The 18,343-nt window shown below is 41.1% G+C and overlaps 1 protein-coding gene across 3 annotated transcripts in view; it reads right to left on the reverse strand.

Moving 5' to 3' along the window:
• Positions 1-15,558, reverse strand: part of pxk (PX domain containing serine/threonine kinase) — a 51,318-nt gene extending 35,760 nt beyond the window's left edge. For all 3 annotated transcript variants that reach the window (XM_083939074.1, XM_083939075.1, XM_083939076.1), the window contains exons 1-3: positions 15,350-15,558; positions 9,847-9,897; positions 9,594-9,641 (exon numbers count right to left, since the gene is read on the reverse strand). In XM_083939074.1, coding sequence (XP_083795200.1) covers positions 9,594-9,641; positions 9,847-9,897; positions 15,350-15,451 — 201 coding nt within the window. In that variant the 5' untranslated portion in view covers positions 15,452-15,558. The remainder of the gene's footprint in view (positions 1-9,593; positions 9,642-9,846; positions 9,898-15,349) is intronic.
• Positions 15,559-18,343: the final 2,785 nt, after the last annotated feature.

Below are 18,343 nucleotides of genomic sequence, written 5' to 3' on the forward strand. Positions count from 1 at the left end.
TCCCGCCACCTCGGCTCCGGAAAATATTGTTTTTAACTTAATTTATCGATTTCATATTTGCAATCACTCGTGCCCAGCTTCTATTGTATTAATTTCTTCAACCGATCGACCGAAGCATTTAACGATCGGGCCTGTGGTTGCCTCTGATCACACCGGAGAAGTAAAACACGGAAGTCGTGACGCCGAATCGCACTAGCGAGGCGCCAATTTTTAAACATTTCTTCAACTCAGCGGGATCTAAAAACAACTGGTGAAGTGGGCTGCCTGCCCAGGAGTAAAAAGGGATCTCCCGGAACTTTCGGCCCCAAGGCCGTAACGTAATTTCATTTAACTCTCCTACCTGTGACGGTACTGTGCCCCGGGGTGACGGATCCACAGCACAGACTGCACAGGCTGCGACATGATGGCTGTGTGCGAGTCCTGTCTCCCCACGCTCTCAAAGCTGAGGGAGAACGTCTCTGGCCTGAAGGCTGACCTCTTGGAAAGGAACAAAATCCTCCTGGAATTTTCCAACGTCGCCTCAACTCAGGCGAAGTTCCTCGCCCATCTTAAGGCTTCCGGCGCTGGTGACCGTACCATGACGGCTGCCGACAACACCACCCTGCCATGGACTGGCTCCATCACCACCGGAACTTCGGCACCAACACTCACCGAGTCCCGCTGGCAGCAACAGGGTGCCAGGCCCAAGTCATCGGCGCCCTCCTCCTCCTGCCTTCTCCCCGCGGAGTGGCAGTGCTCCACCAGGGAGAACGGAGTCGCGGCCCCGGGCCTGGTGAGCTCAACTCCACTCAAGCCGAGGGAACCCTGGTCGAGGGTGAACAGGGGCACTGGGGCTCGCCGATCTCTCCCCCTTCCGCCTCCGGATCTACCACTGGATAACAGGTTTGACGTCCTAAGCCTGCAGGAGTTTCCCCCGCTCGGTGCGCGCACCAGCTCGACTCCGGCATCCGCCCACAGAGTCAGTCGTGGCTCTCGCCGACCCAGGAGCCGGGGTCCGCTCGCCCAAACCAACCCCCCTGCTCCGCCCCGGTTAGGAGCAGCCGCGAGGCAGCGCATTTCCCCTCCCGTGCTGGTTGTCGGAACCTCGATGGTCAGACACGTGAGGGTGCGCTGCGGCCAGACTTTCTGCTACCCTGGAGCCCGCGTCAGGGACGTTGAGTGCTCCGCCCTCCAGCTGTGTTCACAACACAGGTCGGCCTCCACGCTGGTGCTGCAAGCCGGCACCAACGACTTGAAGAAACGCCAGTCCGAGGTCCTCAAGCAGGACTTCAGGTCCATGGTGGACCACCTGCTGAACACAGGGAAGCGTGTGATCATCTCCGGCCCGCTTCCCCCGCCCCGTTTTGGTGACGTCATGTACAGCCGCCTCCGCCAGCTTCACCTGTGGCTTAAAGGACACTGCCTGGGGAAGGGCATTCCATTCGTGGACAACTTCACGACTTTTTTTAGAAGACCCAAGCTTTTTAGACGCGATGGCCTGCACCCTAACCAAGAAGGGTCAAGACTTTTGTCTGCAAACATTGACCTGACTATCGAGTCCTGCACCTCCACCACCTCCTGACAAAAACCCAGTGTTGGGATCAGGATGCAGAGTCAGAGTTTAATTCACCTCTCTGCGCTGCCCATACCGCAAGCACACAGCAAGCATAGCTGCAGTCTTACACAACTCTCCGCGAGCTCTGTGGATCACTTTACAGCTCAGTATCCTATACAAACGCTGTGTGCCCCACGATCATCTACATTAATTAAATCAAAAATGAACAGAAGAGGAGCTATACAGAAAAACTTGATGCAAATCAACACCAAATCTGCGATAATGCAACAAAATCAGAGAATAAAATGTGGACTTTTAAACATCAGATCTCTGTCATCTAAAGCTGTATTAATAAATGATCTGATATCAGATAACCATATTGATGTTCTCTGTCTGACTGAAACCTGGCTGCGTCCCGAAGAATATGTTAGCCTAAATGAATCCACTCCTCCCAGTCATATTAATACTCATATTCCTCGAGGCAGTAGACGAGGAGGAGGCGTTGCAGCGATTTATGACTCAGGCCTATTAATAAACCCTAAACCTAAACTAAATTATAATTCATTTGAAAGTCTTGTTCTTAGTCTTTCACATTCAACCTGGAAAACTGTGCAGCCGATTATACTCGTTATAGTGTACCGGGCTCCCGGTCCCTACTCTGAATTTCTGTCTGAATTCTCAGAGTTTCTATCAAATTTAGTCCTTAAATCTGACAAAGTAATCATTGTAGGAGATTTTAATATTCACGTTGATGTTGTTAATAGCCTTAGTACTGCGTTTATCTCTCTATTAGATTCGATTGGTTTTAGTCAGAGTGTACATAAACCTACTCACTGTTTTAATCACACCCTCGACCTTGTTTTGGCTTATGGTGTGGAAATCAATGACTTAATAGTCTTTTCACAGAATCCTATTTTATCAGACCATTATTTAATAACTTTTGAATTCATATTACAGGACTACTCACCTCTGGGCAAAAGTTTCTACACTAGATGTTTATCTGATAGTGCTGTAACTAAATTTAAGGAAGCGATTCCATCTGCATTTACTTTAATGCCTTATCCTAATATTCAAGAGTCCTGCACTAACGTTTGTCTCTCTGAAATTGACCATTTTGTTGACAGTGTTGCTTGCTCACTAAGAAAAACACTCGACTCTGTTGCTCCGTTAAAAAAGAAGAAAATAAAACAGAGGAAGTTAGCTCCGTGGTATAACTCACAAACCCGTGAACTAAAACAAATATCGCGAAAATTAGAAAGTAAATGGCGCTCTACTAAATTGGAGGAATCTCACTTAGCTTGGCATGAAAGTCTAAAGACATATAGGAAGGCCCTCCGTAATGCCAGAGCTGCCTATTATTCATCTTTAATAGAGGAGAATAAGAACAATCCTAGATTTCTTTTCAGCACTGTAGCCAGGCTGACAGAGAGCCACAGCTCTACTGAGCCATGTATTCCTATAACCCTCAGTAGTAACGACTTCATGACCTTCTTTAATGACAAAATTATAACTATTAGAGACAAAATCAACTCGCTTGGCACCAATCTTTCATCAAACCCAGGAACCTTAGAAACAACTGTACGACCTGATATATTTTTGGACTGCTTTTCTCCGGTCGACCTTAACAAATTAAACTCTACTATTTCAGCATCAAAGCCTTCTACTTGTCTCCTAGACTCTATTCCAACCAGGTTACTCAAAGAAGTGTTACCTTTAGTTGACACTCCTGTATTAGATATGATTAACATGTCTTTATCAGCAGGTTATGTACCACAGTCTTTTAAAGTAGCTGTAATTAAACCTCTTCTTAAAAAGCCCAGTCTTGATCCTGAGGTTCTAGCCAACTATAGACCTATATCTAACCTTCCTTTTCTCTCTAAGATCCTCGAGAAATTAGTTGCCAATCAGTTGTGCGACTTTCTACATAATAATGAGTTACTTGAGGACTTCCAGTCAGGATTTAGAGCGAATCATAGCACTGAGACAGCACTGATAAAAATTACCAACGACCTTCTAATAGCTTCAGACAAAGGACTTGTCTCTGTGCTTGTCTTACTAGATCTTAGTGCTGCCTTCGACACTATTGACCATCACATCCTGCTACACAGACTGGAGCATCTGATCGGCATTAAAGGAACCGCACTGAGCTGGTTTAAGTCATATTTATCAGATAGATCTCAGTTTGTACATGTTAACGACAAATCCTCCATGCACACTAAAGTTAGTTACGGAGTCCCACAGGGCTCTGTCCTTGGACCGATTCTATTCACCTTATATATGCTTCCCTTAGGAAATATTATAAGGAAGCACTCCATACATTTTCATTGTTATGCTGATGATACACAATTATATTTATCGATCAAACCAGATGAAACCCATCAGGTAGATAAACTTCAAATGTGCATTAAGGAAATAAAAAGCTGGATGACCTGCAATTTTCTGATGTTAAACTCAGATAAAACTGAAGTTATTGTACTTGGCCCTGAAGGCCTCCGAAACTCAATAGCTACAGACATTGTTACTCTGGATGATGTTGTGTTGTCCTCCAGCACCACAGTAAGGAATCTGGGTGTTATCTTTGATCAGGATATGTCCTTCGATTCTCACATAAAACTAACAACAAGGACTGCATATTTTCACCTGCGTAATATTGCAAAAATTAGGAACATTATGTCTCAGAAAGATGCAGAAAAACTAGTCCATTCATTTGTTACTTCTAGGCTGGACTATTGCAATTCCTTATTATCAGGCTGCTCCAATAAGTCTGTTAAGAGTCTCCAGTTGGTACAAAATGCTGCAGCTCGTGTACTAACTAAAACAAACCGAAGAGAACATATTTCTCCTGTATTAGCTTCTCTGCACTGGCTACCTGTAAAATCTAGAATAGACTTTAAAATCCTTCTCCTTACCTATAAAGCTCTTATTGGTCTGGCCCCGTCGTATCTTAAAGAGCTCATAGTACCGTATCACCCAACTCGATCACTGCGCTCAGAAAATGCAGGGCTACTTGTCGTTCCTAGAGTCTCCAAAAATAGAAGGGGAGGCAGAGCCTTCAGTTACCAAGCTCCTCTCTTGTGGAACCAACTCCCAAGTGTTATTCGGGAGGCAGACACTGTCCCCTTATTTAAAAGTAAACTTAAAACTTTCCTTTTTGATAAAGCTTACAGCTAGGGCTTACGAGCTCTCAGCTGTGTTGCTGTTGTTATTCTTAAAGCTGCGTCCGTTCAGTTTAATGATGCTGCTATAAGCCTAGTCTGCAAGGGGAAATATTACCTTTCCTAATACTCTGAGATTCTCTCCTCTCTATGTCATTCATGTCTCATCAATGCATGTTATTAATTCAACTTCTTCCCCGGAGTTGTTTGTGCTTTGTCATCTCCGAGGTCTCTGCTGATCGTGGTGGTGCCTACTGCCGTAGTCCTGTGGGTCACTGCTGATTTTGGTAGAGCCTGCTGCCTTGGTCCTGTATATCAGGCCCCTGCTGATGGGGGTGGTGCCTGCTGCCGTGGTCCTGTGTGCTAGTCTCTGCTGGTGCTGGTGGTGCCTGCTGCCCTGGTCCTGTGTGTAGGTCTCTGCTGACAGTGGTAGTGCCTGCTGCCTTGGTCCTGTGTATCAGGTTCCTGCTGATGGGGGTGCTGCCTGCTGCCCTGTTCCTGCGCGCACGTCTCGGCTGATGGTGGTGATGCCTGTTGCTGTGGTCCTGTGGTCCTGTATGAAGGTCTCTGCCGATGGTGTTAGTGCCTGCTCCTGTGGACCTGATTGTTGGTCTCTGATGATCGTGGTGGTGCTTGCTGCCGTGGTCCTGTGTGCTGGTCCCTGCTGATGGTGGTGATGCCTGCTGCCCTGGTCCTGTGTGCAGGTCTCTGCTGATCGTGGTGGTGCCTACTGACGCTTCCTGCTACTTCAATAACTATTAGTCATTTATTCTGTCACTACTTTTATAAATTATAAAATCTGTAGCCATAAAAACACCATCAGTGGTATGTCTTGCTGTATCGTAGCTGCTATTGCCCCTACTCATCATTTTGTCATAATTATTTTCATTTTCATGTTCTGTCACCTTGGATGTGCGTGTTCCTGCTGTTCTGCTATGCAGACTGCCATAACGTGTGGGTCATGTTCACATTGCTATAGATATTGTTATAGTTACTGTCACTCTTTGGTTGCTTGCATCTCTGGAAGTGTGTCAGTCTCTCTGTCTTTTGTCTATCTTTGTGTTTCTCTCTTTCTCTCTCCTTTTCTTCCTCCCCAACCGGTCAAGACAGATGACCGTCCTCCACAGAGCTGGGTCTGTCCGACGTTCCTGCCTGTTATAGGGAAGGTTTTCGTTGCCACCGTACTCTATGGGGGAATTGTTGGGTCTTTACCTACTCTGTAAAGTGTCCTGAGATAACTTTGGTTATGATTTGACACTATAAATAAAATTGAATTGAATTGAATTGAATTGAAATCGATGACACAACAGGAAAGCCCTGAGCGTGTTGTAACACGGAGCGTTCACATATTAATACGTACCGACTGGCAGAGAGCGCGGATATTACCATATAAATTCTGTGCCACCAATAAGGGTAAGGACGTACATGTCTAAATTTGACACAACATATATCCTACAAATCTACAATAAAATAAAAATAAACAATAAAAATAAATGTACTTTTTTTGCAACAATAAACCAGAATCTTTGACGCATGTTTTATATAATTGCTTTCATTCTTTGGACTTGAATATCACAGTATGTACACAACATATATCCTACAAATCTATATTTTTCCAAATTAAAGACAATAAAAATAAATTTACTTTTTTGCAACAATGAACCAGACACTTGTTTACATGCTGCTTTCTTTTAGACTTGAATATCACAGTATGTATTTGGTAAAATGAACTGTAAGATCAGAATTGAGTGTAGAAATGTAATTCTGTATTTTGGACATGAGGCATATAATACTGAATTTATTGTTAACGTGTTGATTTTATATGGCATATTTTATTTGAATAGGTGTAAAGTAACAAAAAACTATGGTAAAATGGTAAATGGACTTGTACTTATAAAGCGCCATTATAATCTTCTGACTACTCAAGGCGCTTTCACAGTGTTTGTCACATTCACCCGTTCACACAGACATTCACACTGATGGCAGTGGACATCTACAGACCATCTAATGTAACCATTCACACCACATTTACACACCCATGCGCAGCATGAGGAGCAATTCAGGGTTCAGTGTCTTGCCCAAGGACACTTCAACATGTGGACCAGGGAAGGTGGGGATCGAACTACCAATCTCTTGAATGGAGGACGATCCACTCTTCCACTGAGCCACAGTCGCCCCATATCCCCTACTTCATCGCTTTCCAAATCAAATTCCAGAAGTATACGAAATCTCTCACATTTGTGGATTAAAACTCTTGAAATCTTTAATTTATTCATAGAATATTAATATTTTTATATAATTGTATATACAGTTTATATATATGGTTGATTATACAGAAGTTTTTTATACTCTGATTTATTTATTTTCTATTTTCATTGTTAATTGTCACTTTTATGTTGAGTACATGTCTGATTTGTTGTATTTGTTAAATAAAGTTTGTTAAAAAAAAAAACCTGAGCGTTCACAAACAGGAAGGAGGTCGGCTCAGACACAGCTGGTGTGTTTGTGTCTTAATGCAGACTTGTGTTTTTGTATGTTGTCGTGAATTATCTACGGTGCACGTTTACTTTACTGCAGCGGTGTGTCCAGGTTTCTGATTGGCTGAAGTGGTGCACTGACTACCACGTAACATTAACCTCTAGATGTACCAAAGTTCACACTGTTTGTCTCTCAGAGGCTGAATGAGCTCCGTTGTAAATCTCGAGTGAAGATGTTTGTCGGATGTCCTTGGTCTTTAGTTTGTGGTTGTAAAGTTTCATGAGGCTGTGATTATCGTAGAGGTCACAACAGCTCATTTTATACAGTGAGCTCCGGTTTAGAAGGAAATGGCCTCTCTATCCGGCTGTTAGGCCTGACGAAACAAAACGACAACGACCACACGTGAACAATTAAAATCCCCTCAGTTAGGCCGCACTCACACTGTCCGTCCGTACCGTGCCCCGTGCTTTAGGGAACTTGCCCCCCCTCCTTTTCCCCCCCGTGGCCCAGGCCCGTTTGTACTCACGCTACCTGGGCCTCGGTGAATGCTTCTTGCTGCCTATACGTCATCACGCCGTAACACGTCACACGCATTGATGACGTCATCGCGATGCGTCGCTTTGTTTACAAATCTTTCCGTAGACCTCAGAGTTTTTGTGCGTCTTGTCGACTGTTTTTGAATCTTTTCAACGACCAACTCTGCAGTAAACACTCCACCTCCGCATCACACCAACGTGAACCTTTCACCGCCATTGTTTTAAATGTCCGCGCATGGTCCCTCCTACCTTTTTCTATGTTTGAACAGGCGCGCGTAAAATTACGTCAGAACCGCCATAGGCCTCGTGCTCGTACACGTGCGGGCGCTCGTGCAAACGTGCTTTACTTAAGCCCACCTCTCCCAAACGGTCCGTGGCCGGCAAGCGTACCGCTCCTAGACGCGGTACGGTTGCACTCACAATGGTCAAACGAACTAGACTTTAGCCGTAAAACCTGTTTGGGTACGGTACCGATGGACAGTGTGAGTGCAACTTTAGACATCTTTTTAATCGATAAGTAAGAAGTAAAATGACAATAACGTTGTTTTTTAAAAACTGTTCAAGCAACTGGGGAACACTGCGCTGTGGTGTAGTAGAAATACAAGGCTCGGACCAGCGTGGACCTGGAAATCATATTTTGAAAGGGCGTTACGTCATGACTTAGCCCAGGGGTGGGCAATTACGGTCCTGGAGGGCCAGTGTCCAGCATGTTTTAGGTTTCTCTCTGCTCGAACACACCTGAGTCTAATGATTTGCTCGTTATCAAGCAGCTGAAGCTCGTCATAGTTTGATTATTGTCAGACTCAGGTGTGTTAGGGTAGGGAGGAACCTAAAACATGCAGGACGGTGACCCTCCAGGACCTGAATTGTCCACCCCCGCCATAAAGGTTGTATTTTAAACATATATCTGACAATTTGTCATCAAACTTGCATATTTTATCTCTTGTATAGTATAATCTTGTTAATATTTTAAACTGTATGTAGTAACAAACATTATTTCCATTTTTCTTTAACATCAATCACATCATAACATCGATATTTCAGGACTGGTGTTCTTCCCAAGAATAAATTGCAAGTGATCCAGTTTTTCAGTTGCATAAACCTAAATAATTCTGTATCTCTTGGGTCATGTTTACTTTTTAATTTGCTTAAAGGTACCACAGTGTTGTGCTTTGTGACATCTGACTCCTGAATTCCCCCTTTTAGCCATGTTTCCCAGGGTAGCTGCGTGCTCCGTATATTAATCGATGGATTATTTCATATCACTTTGTGCCTGGGAAGCCTTATTTCTTGGTGGAGGTTTTATTTTATTCCAAGCTTTTGACCTATTATTAAAGACAAAATCTGTTGATTTGACATTGTCCTTGGAAAAGGGTGCTAACAGTAAACTGTGGCACTGTAAAGCAGGGGTGGGCAATTTCGGTCCTGTAGGGCCACTGTCCTGCATGTTTTAGGTTTCTCTCTGCTCTAACACACCTGAGTCTAATGATTTGCTCGTTATCAAGCAGCTGAAGCTCGTCACAGTTTGATTATTGTTAGACTCAGGTGTGTTAGGGTAGGGAGAAACCTAAAACATGCAGGACAGTGGCTCTCCAGGAGCAGAATTGCCCACCCCTGACTTAGCCGGACAGTTCAGGATAACTGAATCTCACTTCGAGACTGTTTAGGGACGCCAGTATGCAGAAACATTAAAATGCACCATTTTAGAATAGGCTACAATAATACATTTGAACTGCAGGTTTGTAAAGTTTGTGTGTGTAAAGAGGAGACTCACGGGTAACCATCAAACCTACAGTAACCTCAGAGCGTTATTTAGCCTCCTTCCTGGAAAGCTAGCGTTACGTTTTAAAAACACACATCATACGTGTGACTGAAAGATGTGACACTCACCATCAGGCTGCTGTTGAGAACATCAAAGTCACTGTAGCGTCGAATCACCTGCAACACAAACACACACCTGTCAGTTACCGACCACAGCCGTGGTCAGTTCATCTCCTTACTGCTCTAAAAACCTGGACTGGACGTTTTCACCCGTCAGTTTTTCTCTCAAACAAACTGATTGGTCTTGCAGAGCGATGTTCTCTCCGCAGTGAACTCTGATTGGTCGCCTGCAGACACGCAAGGCTTTGATTGGTGCATTTACCTGCCAGCTGTTCTCTGAAGACACGCCCCTCTGCACTCGGATGATGTACTCCTGAGAGACAGGAGAGAAAACACAGACGTCAAAACACTTTATTTGCTGCTTTTTAAGAAAAATTAAATGTACAATAATAAGAAATATACATTGATAAATCAATGAGACGATGTGTTAAAAAAAATCATTTTGAGAGTAAAGTCAAAATATTCTTTATAAGAATAAGCTGCATTATTATTATGAAAATAAAGGAAAAGTCATAATATGATAAGTGATGCTTCATGGAACCTTGTGAACCATTTATTATTATATTTATATTATTGTATTTGTATTTGTTGAACCCACTAGATCGTGGTTTAAAGAGAAAGGCTCAATGAACGGTAATTCAGTGTGCTTTCAACCCTTTGAAAGTAACATCTAGTGGACACGAATTCAGTTTTACACGTTTTAAGACAAAATATGACGTAAAATATCAAAATTAAATGAAAAGTTATCTAGAGTCACAATTGCGAGGGGAAGAAATATGATAGGAATATGAATATTTATTGTAAACAAAGTGGAAATTTGTCTTTGGTTTCACCGTGTCATAAAACCACACGACAAAACACAAACACAAAATACACTTTAATGCAATATTTATCATCTGCAACCGCTTTCCTTAACGGGTGGCTGGAGCCAATCCCACCTGACAACGGGCGCAAGACAGGGTACACCCTGGACAGGACGCCAGTCTATTACAGGGCACATGGAGACTAAGGGCACACTCACATTGTCCATCCGTACCGTGCCCAAACAGGTTTTACGGGTTTGAGTGCAACCTTATGGCGCCTAGTTGCGGCACGCTTGCCGTCCACGGTCCGTTTGTGAGAGGTGGGCTTTTGTAAAGCATGTTTGCACATGTACGAGCACGAGCGTGCGCACGTGTACGAGCATGTACGAGCATGAGGCCTACGGCGGTTCTGACGTTTTTTTAGTGATGCGGAGGTGGAGTGTTTACTGCAGATTTGGTCGATGAAAATATTCAAAAACAGTCGACAAGACGCACAAAAACTTAGAGGTCTGTGGAAAGATTTGTAAACAAAGAGACGCATCGCGATGACGTCATCAATGCTTGTGACGTGTTACGGCGTGATGACGTATGGACACCAAGAAGCATTCACCGAGGCCCAGGTAGCGTGAGTGCAAACGGGCCTGGAGGGGGGGACAAGTACCCTAAAGCCCGGGGCACGGGACGGATGGACAGTGGGAGTGCGCCCAAGCACAGACAGACAACCATTCACACCTACGTGCAATTTAGGGTCATCAATTAACCTAACACCTGCACGTCTTTGAACTGTGGGAGAAAACCCTTGCAGACACGGGGAGAACATGCAAACTGCACACAGCATTCGAACCAGAAACCCTCCTGCTGTAAGGCGGCAGTGCTAACCACCACACCGCCCTATAATACAACATAATTTATATAATTTTAAACTGAGGAGCCGGCCTTCCTCCCTGCATCCTGCACTACCGGATCGTATATTGTCGCCTTGACAGGAACAACAGATGTATATATATATATATGGCTTTTCATTGAATTTTTATTATTTTACGCCATATTTTCTTTTTCTATTCACTGAAATTTCCCAGCTTGGGATCAATAAAGTATTTCTACTCTATATTGTTTATAGAGATTTCTATTTGCCGTCATTACACGATAACATCTCCCTGAAGTAGCGTTATTCCGATTGCGGCACCAGTATCGGAAATGCCTCAGATACCACGTGATTTATTAGAACTTATTATTATTATTATTATTATTACTTACCTTCTTCTTTGCATTTTTCCCACCACTTAAGTGCTATAATTTAATATTACCTCTCATTTCTGTCATATACAGTCACATATTTTATTATTTTCTCACATTTAACTTATCTGATTTAACTTTCTGTGAATTTTATTTGACCTGTATTCTTACATCTACCTCAAATATTGGACTAAGAGTTTATTGCTAACTGTTTACTGTGTTTTTTATACTTTCTGTATTTATTTAGCTAAAAGTTTATTGTTTATCTTATACTGTATTTTTTATACCTCCGCTGTGTTTTTGTAAACTGCTGGAAACTTAATTTCCTTTCAGGAGTTCATCCCAAAGGGTCAACAAAGAGAAGTCTAAGTTTAGAAATATGAATCTATTTTATGGTTTGCTCCGTTTGTAATTCTTAGTAGTTCATGTTAATAATTATTCCTATTGTTATAAATCCCCTTAAGAGTAAGGGGCAAATACAGGTTAATAAGATGTTAATTTGTTAAATATAATCTGATTTAAGTGTTTGAATATTTAGTCAGGCATCTTTTAGTCAGCCCGTTATTGGGTCAGGCTGTATATGGGACAGCTATGTTGTTGTTGTTGTTGTTGTCCTTACAGTGAGCGTGTTTACATGTGTGTACGCAACTAGCGGCTAAAAAGGTTTTCTTTATATAAAATAAGTGAAACACAGACGGTGTCCCTCGTATTCTCTTTTAAGCACACGGGTGAAGAGTTCCCAGCACAAAAGTGTCACACACTCAAACTTATTCAATACCTGTATTTATTTATTTATCTACTGTTCTATTTAAAATAAATATCTGTCTAAATGTCATTTATTCATGTTTTAATAATGGTTTAACCTGAGCCAGGCCTCATCACGATGGTAATCATATCACAGTCGTGCAGCGTAGTGAGATCTTTTCTTTCTTTTTAAACACAAGAGTATCGGTATCTGTGATCGGTATCGGCCGATACCCACCGCACGAGTATCGGAGTCGCTATGTAGAGGAAAGAAATGGTATGGGAACATCTCTACCCTGCAGGCAACAGTTTAAATGCCCTGTACATTGAGTGAGAGGTGTTATTTTTATCAGTTTTGTGTGTTAAAAGTTCATCAGACATGCTGCAAAAGTAAGTTTATGATTTTATACCCCCCAAAAATTCATGCTCGGAAAATGAAATTGCAGTTTTATGAGAACTGGGTCGTATCCTGATTCGATTCAGATCATGATTTAATAAAAATAAAGACATAAAGTTAAGTTAAGACAAAGGAAAGAAGGCTCAGTTGAAACGTAATCAAACAGGTTTAAGTTTCAGGTGCGTTCACTTTCTGTTTCGTTTCTAAATAAGTGCTTCGGATAAACTGTCACAGACGCCGCTGAGGAAAACGCTTTAAAACCAAAACAAAACACGGTGTAAACAAGGAATTTTCCATTAATCTAATCCTCTCAGTCCTGCACGGTGTAATTCCTCCTGACAGACTTTGGTTTCTGCTGTAACCTTGTATCCATTCATGTGAGCTGAGCAGCTTCTTGCATCAGTGCGACTCACTGAGGATTCAGTTCATCTGTCTAAAAATAAGATTTTAAACAAAACTACTGCTTACATTAAGTTTTTACCGCAGTGCAGAAGTGTCTTTTTTATTCATTTCATCAACTTGAGCTGCAATGATGAGTCGATTAACTGATTAGCTGTTAATTATTAGATTAATCACCATCTATTATGATAATCGATTCATCGTTTGAGTCATTTTTCAAGAAAAAAAGGCAGAATTCCCTGATTTCAGCTTCACAAATGTGATGTTATTTAGTCCTATATGACAGTAAATTGGCATTTTTGGGTTGTGACAAAACATTTGAGGACATTTTATTGGACTTTTTGACACTAATCAACAATCGATGAATCAAGAAAATGATCGACAGATTAATCAATAATGAAAGCGATCTCTCCCCGGTCTTCGCTGCCCAGTGCTTTTTTAATATTGCCCTGTGACTCTGAATGCCTCTGAATTGTCTTTTTGTTCACAGTTGTGGTACAAATGAACTTCTGTCCTCGCTCGTAACTCTCCACTCGACCCAAGTCCGCCGAGCTGTTGACCTCATAAAACCTCCTCAGCATCGTTTGACAGATGTTAAAGGACCTCAGCCTCCTCAGGAAGAAGAGTAGACTTTGGCCCTTGTTGTAAACGGCCTCTGCGTTTCTAGTCCAGTTCAATTTATTATTAAAGTACCCCCCCAGGTACTTATACTCCTCTTCTAGACCAACAAAGAGTTTGTGCCGCTCTGGAAGTGTCAAAACAAGAAGAAGGCCAAGCTCCAGACTGTGTTTTTAGTGCCGCAGTAATCTCTTGCTTGGAGTTACTCAACATAAATGATCTCAATGAGCTCCACGTAGTGAGCGATAGAGATTTAAAGTATTGGTATCAGATGATGTCTTGAGTTGAAGTAACTGTGTATATAACTAATGTTCTTCTCAGCACAAAATCGGATAATAGCGAACACAAAACAACACCTTTCTGTGTATTCTGTGGAAATAAACCCCAGCCTTAATTACAAAAATGAAGTAATTGGATTTTTTTTCCAGCAGGTTGATTGTGTTTAACTTGGCGTTTCATACGACTGAATTTAATCCCTATTTTCTTGCATTTCATAGGTTAAAAAGTATGTTTTTAATCGTAAAAACAGCCAAAATATCAGCTATAATGCAAAGGCTGCATTTCAGGGCAGGGGTGGTGATTAAGGCACAACAGTAATGAATAAATAAATAAATCTAATCAGTATTAGCTCATTAACAATGGCCGGATGCCTTTCATTATCGTGCCTAAGTTAACTGGCTAGTGCAGCTGAACCCAGTGGACTGTCAACAAACCCACCGCAAATGCGCCCATTATCGGACAGGCGACACACATGTCCTGCTTTTATTATTCCTATAAACAGGACCTGGTCAGTGACAGTCACATTGTTTCTTACTGAACAAACGAGTTCAAAGTGCACATTTAAGTGCAAAGAAACGCTTAACCCAGGCTTTCAGAGGGGTCTAATGTTGGGAGAAGATGCAACGCTCGTTAGAAACCCCATTATTTAATGTTCCTGTAGATCTCAATATCATTTAAACCAGATATTTACATTTATATACATGCAAATTCGCTTGTTCTTCCATTCGGCTTAGATTACATACATAAAGCAGCATAATATCATAATAAAAAAGCTGTTAATTAATAAAAACTACGCATGTTTATACAGGTATTTGGTGGAGGGGGGTGTATACCGACTGTTAAACACACCAAAACAGATTTAAAACGAGCATATTTTGTTTTAAATAGCGCTCAGTGATCTTTTTATATAAACAGTGTTTTGCTGTGTTGCAGAAGAGCTTCCAGGAAATTGCTTAATCAGTGACAGCAGCTACAGATCCAGAGTCAGCTGCCTGTCCGATAATGGAGTCACGGTGCAACAGTGGCGCTTATAAATGAGCCTGATAACTGATGGATGTTGTAACGATGTCACAATCACAATGTAATCAACGTTTAACAGGAAACGGGACGGAGCTGTGTCCGATAATGGAACTGGTGACGAAGCGATTGACTCAAACGCCCCCTTAAAAATCAAATTAACGTTATATTTGTTTAGACACATCTATCTGAAACACATTATGGAGGTTTTTACCGTTGAACCCACAGGTTGTTGACCGTTAAGTGACGCTTAATTCCCCGTAAACACTCACCGTGTGTGATTGCAGGTTCTGGCTGGCTTCGATCACCGCCGTAAGGGGGACGGTGTCGTCCAGCAGGAGCCTGCCGGGGGCCGGCTTCTCCAGGAAAGACATCCCCGGAGGATTCACGGTGAAAGTCTGATGTTAGAGTCCGTCTGAAGTCGCCCGGGGGTGGGTGAGACACTGAGGCGGGGCCCCGCGGAGCCGAGAGGAGGAGGACCAACCGTCCGGGAGCGGAGAGGAGCCGTTAGCTTAGCTTTCGCGGAGGAAGCGCACGAGACGTCAACAGACTGTTGGGAAGCTACGTCACGGTTACGTCAGAACCACGTGTGCGGTGATTGGTCCAGAGGAAATACACATGATAAAGTAAACAATTAACAAAATAACTAAACAAACTCATTTAAAATACACAAAAATACAAAACAGTTTGACCAAAAAATTCACAACGCAAGGCCGAGATTGTTTCTTATTTCAGACGCTTTCAACCACATGTCATGGCTTTCATCATCAAGCAGTGATTGAGGACTAAACCTGACCCAAGACTCAATAAATAAAAGTTTAACACAGGAATAAATAAATGAATATGTAATTAAATAAATGCACAAATAAATGTGTAAATACAGGAATAAATAAATGAATATATGAATAAATAAATAAATGTTTAAATACAGGAATAAATAAATGAATATGTAATTAAATAAATGCACAAATAAATGTGTAAATACAGGAATAAATAAATGAGTATAGGAATAAATAAATAAATGTTTAAATACAGGAATAAATAAATGAATATAGGAATAAATAAATAAATGTTTGAATACAGGAATAAATAAATTAATATAGGAATAAATAAATAAATGTGTAAATACAGGAATGAATATAGGAATAAATAAATAGATGTTAAAATACAGGAATAAATAAATGAATATAGGAATAAATAAATAAATGTTAAAATACAGGAATAAATAAATGAATATAGGAATAAATAAATAAATAAATGTTTAAATACAGGAATAAATAAATTAATCTATAAATAAACAAATTCTTAAATAAAGGAATAATAACTGAATAAATGAATGCAGAAATAAATGAATGAATAAATAAATGTATATATATAAATGAATACATGCAAAAATAAATGTATAAATACAGGAAAAAATAAATGAATACATAAATAAATGAATATATACATTAACTCCTTAATAAATAAATAAATAAATACATAAATAAATGAATGCATACAAAAATAAATGCATAAATAAGTGTTTAGATACCCTGAATTGCTCCCCGTGCTGCGCATGGGTGTGTGAATGTGGTGTGAATGATTAAATTAGATGGTCTGTAGATGTCCACTGCCATCAGTGTGAATGTGACAAACACCACGAAAGCGCCTTGAGTGGTCAGAAGACTAGAAAGGTGCTTTATAAGCCCAAGTCCATCCCACATCATCAAAGGTCCCATCAGTCTCACTCTCTCATACCTGTGTGATATATTTATACATTCCTTCTCTTGTAAATAATTTCAATTTAATGTTATTTATAGTGCCAAATCATTACAAAGTTATCTCAGGACACTTTACAGAGTATAGACCACACTCTATGACTTATTTATGATTTACATAGACCCAACAATTCCCCCGTAGAGTAAATAGTATTTTTATACAACATCCATACACATATACAATGTATATACAGTAAAATATTGATTCTGATGGAAACTTTTTGCACTTTAACAAGGTTAATAAGTTATATTGTTAGTGTAGGACCAACAGGCTCAAGAACGCCTCATACATATTTTATCTTATACATTTTACACTGATTTAACTTTCTGTGAATTTTATTTTACCTGTATTGTAAAATCTACCTCATATATATCTGACTAAGAGTTTATTGTTTTTTGTTTAATATACTTTATTGGTTAACATATACTGTATTTTTTTACACCTCCCTTGTGTTTTTGTAAACTGCTGAAAACTCAATCACCTTGCAGGAGTTCATCCCAAAGGATCAATAAAGAAAAGAATAAGTCAATATTGTGTGTTGTCGTTGGTGTTCTTGTGTTTTTACATTTTTAATTTGTGCCTTAATTTTACTTTTACCACACACCAAGCAGAGTTGTTCCAGTCTCATTGTTGCTCTGCCACAATGACAATAAAGACTTCCATCTATCTATCTACAAAATAAAGTAAAAAACTGTCAATAATACTAAAATCAAATACATTAATTAAAAAAAAGCACTAGGAAGTGTCCTCAGCATCATCAGGAGTAGCAGTGAGACTAATTCTAATAAGAGTGATTAGTGGGTCCTAAGTTTGGTGGAGTGCTGTCAAAAATCCCCTCTGTGAAAACATTAACTTCTCTAACCTTAGACATTGTAGAATTTCACGTATGCAACTGTCATGAGTCATGGAGAAACATGTTTCCATTTAAGGAGAATGTTACATCTGGCGAGCAGGGTGGTAAAGGCTACGACACGTTGGGTAGTAATGGGCAGATTTTTAGACAGGGAGCCAAAAAAGAGCAGTCAGAGGGTTTGGGTTACAAATGTGCGTTAAGAGCCTGTTTGAGGATTTGAAATGTATCTGACTTGGCTGGGAACTGTAGGGTCACCGGTTCGAGTCTCTGTGTGGACCACGAATGGAGCGTGGACTGGTGGATGGAGAGGTGCCAGTTCATCTCCTGGGCACTGCAGAGGTGCTGTTGAGCAAGGCACTGAACCCCCAACTGCTCGGGGCGCTGGTCACTGGCAGCCCCCTCGCTCTAACATCTCTCCTTAATTGCATGTATAGGTCCTGTCTGTGCATGTGTGTATTTCAGGCCTGTGTGTGTGTAACATGATTAATAATAATAGAGTGAATTTCCCCGACATTTTTAACCCGTCGCTGTGTAATGTTTAACAGACTCAAACTTCCCTTAGACAAATACAGACGTCAACTTCATTTTTACAGCTTTTTGTTGAGATATATTAATTTAGACTGTTCCTATTGCCTCAAACTATTTTACTACA

This window comes from Echiichthys vipera, assembly GCF_963691815.1.
Source record: "Echiichthys vipera genome assembly, chromosome: X".
Classification (NCBI taxonomy): domain Eukaryota; kingdom Metazoa; phylum Chordata; class Actinopteri; order Perciformes; family Trachinidae; genus Echiichthys; species Echiichthys vipera.